At 32.4% G+C, this 1,412-nt stretch overlaps 1 protein-coding gene across 1 annotated transcript; it reads right to left on the bottom strand.

The window, feature by feature from the left end:
• Positions 1-639: 639 nt before the first annotated feature.
• On the bottom strand, positions 640-1,176 carry LOC126699684 (pectinesterase inhibitor 5-like). The gene has a single exon (XM_050397635.1). The coding sequence runs from the start codon at positions 1,174-1,176 to the stop codon at positions 640-642; it is 537 nt and encodes a 178-aa protein (XP_050253592.1).
• Between the last annotated feature and the right edge of the window lie 236 nt (positions 1,177-1,412).

Below are 1,412 nucleotides of genomic sequence, written 5' to 3' on the forward strand. Positions count from 1 at the left end.
GAGTAGTACTGCTCCTTTTGGATACGTACTCATCATCATCTCATTCAAATTAGACTTTGCTCTTGATGTTAGAAATAGCTTTCTCTTCTGAGGGAGACCTCTCAAAGACTAAAAGCTTTGCAAGTTTACTCATCTTTTTAAACATTTTCATGAATATTGTATGGCCTATGTATATAATAGTGATAGTCCCTTTTTTTGGGAATCAATATTGACAGAAGTCACTCCTAATTAAAATATATGATACGTGAAAATTAAATTCATCACATATATGTGACAAAATATGGTACAAGTGAAAAAGATAAAGAACATTATAAAAATAAAAATAAATAAATAAATAAAAAGAAAGAAATGAGCATGAAATTGAGCATGGGTTTGTGTGTATATATATCATTCACCAATTCTAGCAAACCGAAAATTTAAAGTTCATTATCAGAAAAAAGATATAACCCAAGATTTACCGAATATAATGCAATTATGCCATATTGATTGAGAGAACCACAGATGATTACAAATAAATATTAACAAAAATAGGTCTTTATTTATTATTTTTTTAATTACACCAAGAGATAGCAATGGAGCTACAAGTACCTTGGCAGACCTATTTTTATTATAGATTACATATAAATTATGTTGACATAATCAGATAATCTCCTCAATGATTACCCAAGTAATACCGATTTGCTTCTGCAGTGCGGTAGAAGCACTGAGTAGTGGTGAATCACGTATTGGGGGGGTCAATCTGTATTCATCATCACATTCTACACGTTTATTCAGTGCATCTGTAAGTAAATTTAGCGCTTCCTGATAAGACTTTGCATCTGAAGACGAGTATGCAGCATTCAATTTCACTTCTATTTCATTATAATCGGCTTGGCAATTCTGGATTCGAGTCTTATCCAATGGGTCTGTCAGACTTTTAAGAATATTTGCGATTTGATCAATGGTATTTTGTACATGCTTAGATGTTATAGAGATAGAAACGAGAACAAGAAAATCTGTATTAGCTGTGAAAGTACGTGGGTCTGAACGTAAAGTTGATTGGCAAAACTCATAGTCCGCAGTCTTCTGGCAAATATTTTCCAAGAAGGCTTCATCAACCGACCAAACTTGGAAGAAAAGAGATGCGACTAGTAGAGGGATTACCAAGATTGATAGGCAGCTAATCGGAGAGGCCATTTTCCAAGTTCTTGACAAGAATGATGTATCTTTTGAATTCCTAGTTATAGTATCTTAGGTTGGCATGAGATAGAGTTGTTTTCCATTAAAATTTTCTAAAAAAAGCTCTATCTCATGTCAAGTTTAGTTAGGGATGTTAAGAGATAATTTTCCTTTAACCTTAACCCATTATTTTTTGATACTATCAAATACAGGATAACACAAAAAACCATCAAAACAAACAATACTACATTTCT

This window comes from Quercus robur, chromosome 9, assembly GCF_932294415.1.
Source record: "Quercus robur chromosome 9, dhQueRobu3.1, whole genome shotgun sequence".
Classification (NCBI taxonomy): Eukaryota; Viridiplantae; Streptophyta; class Magnoliopsida; order Fagales; family Fagaceae; genus Quercus; species Quercus robur.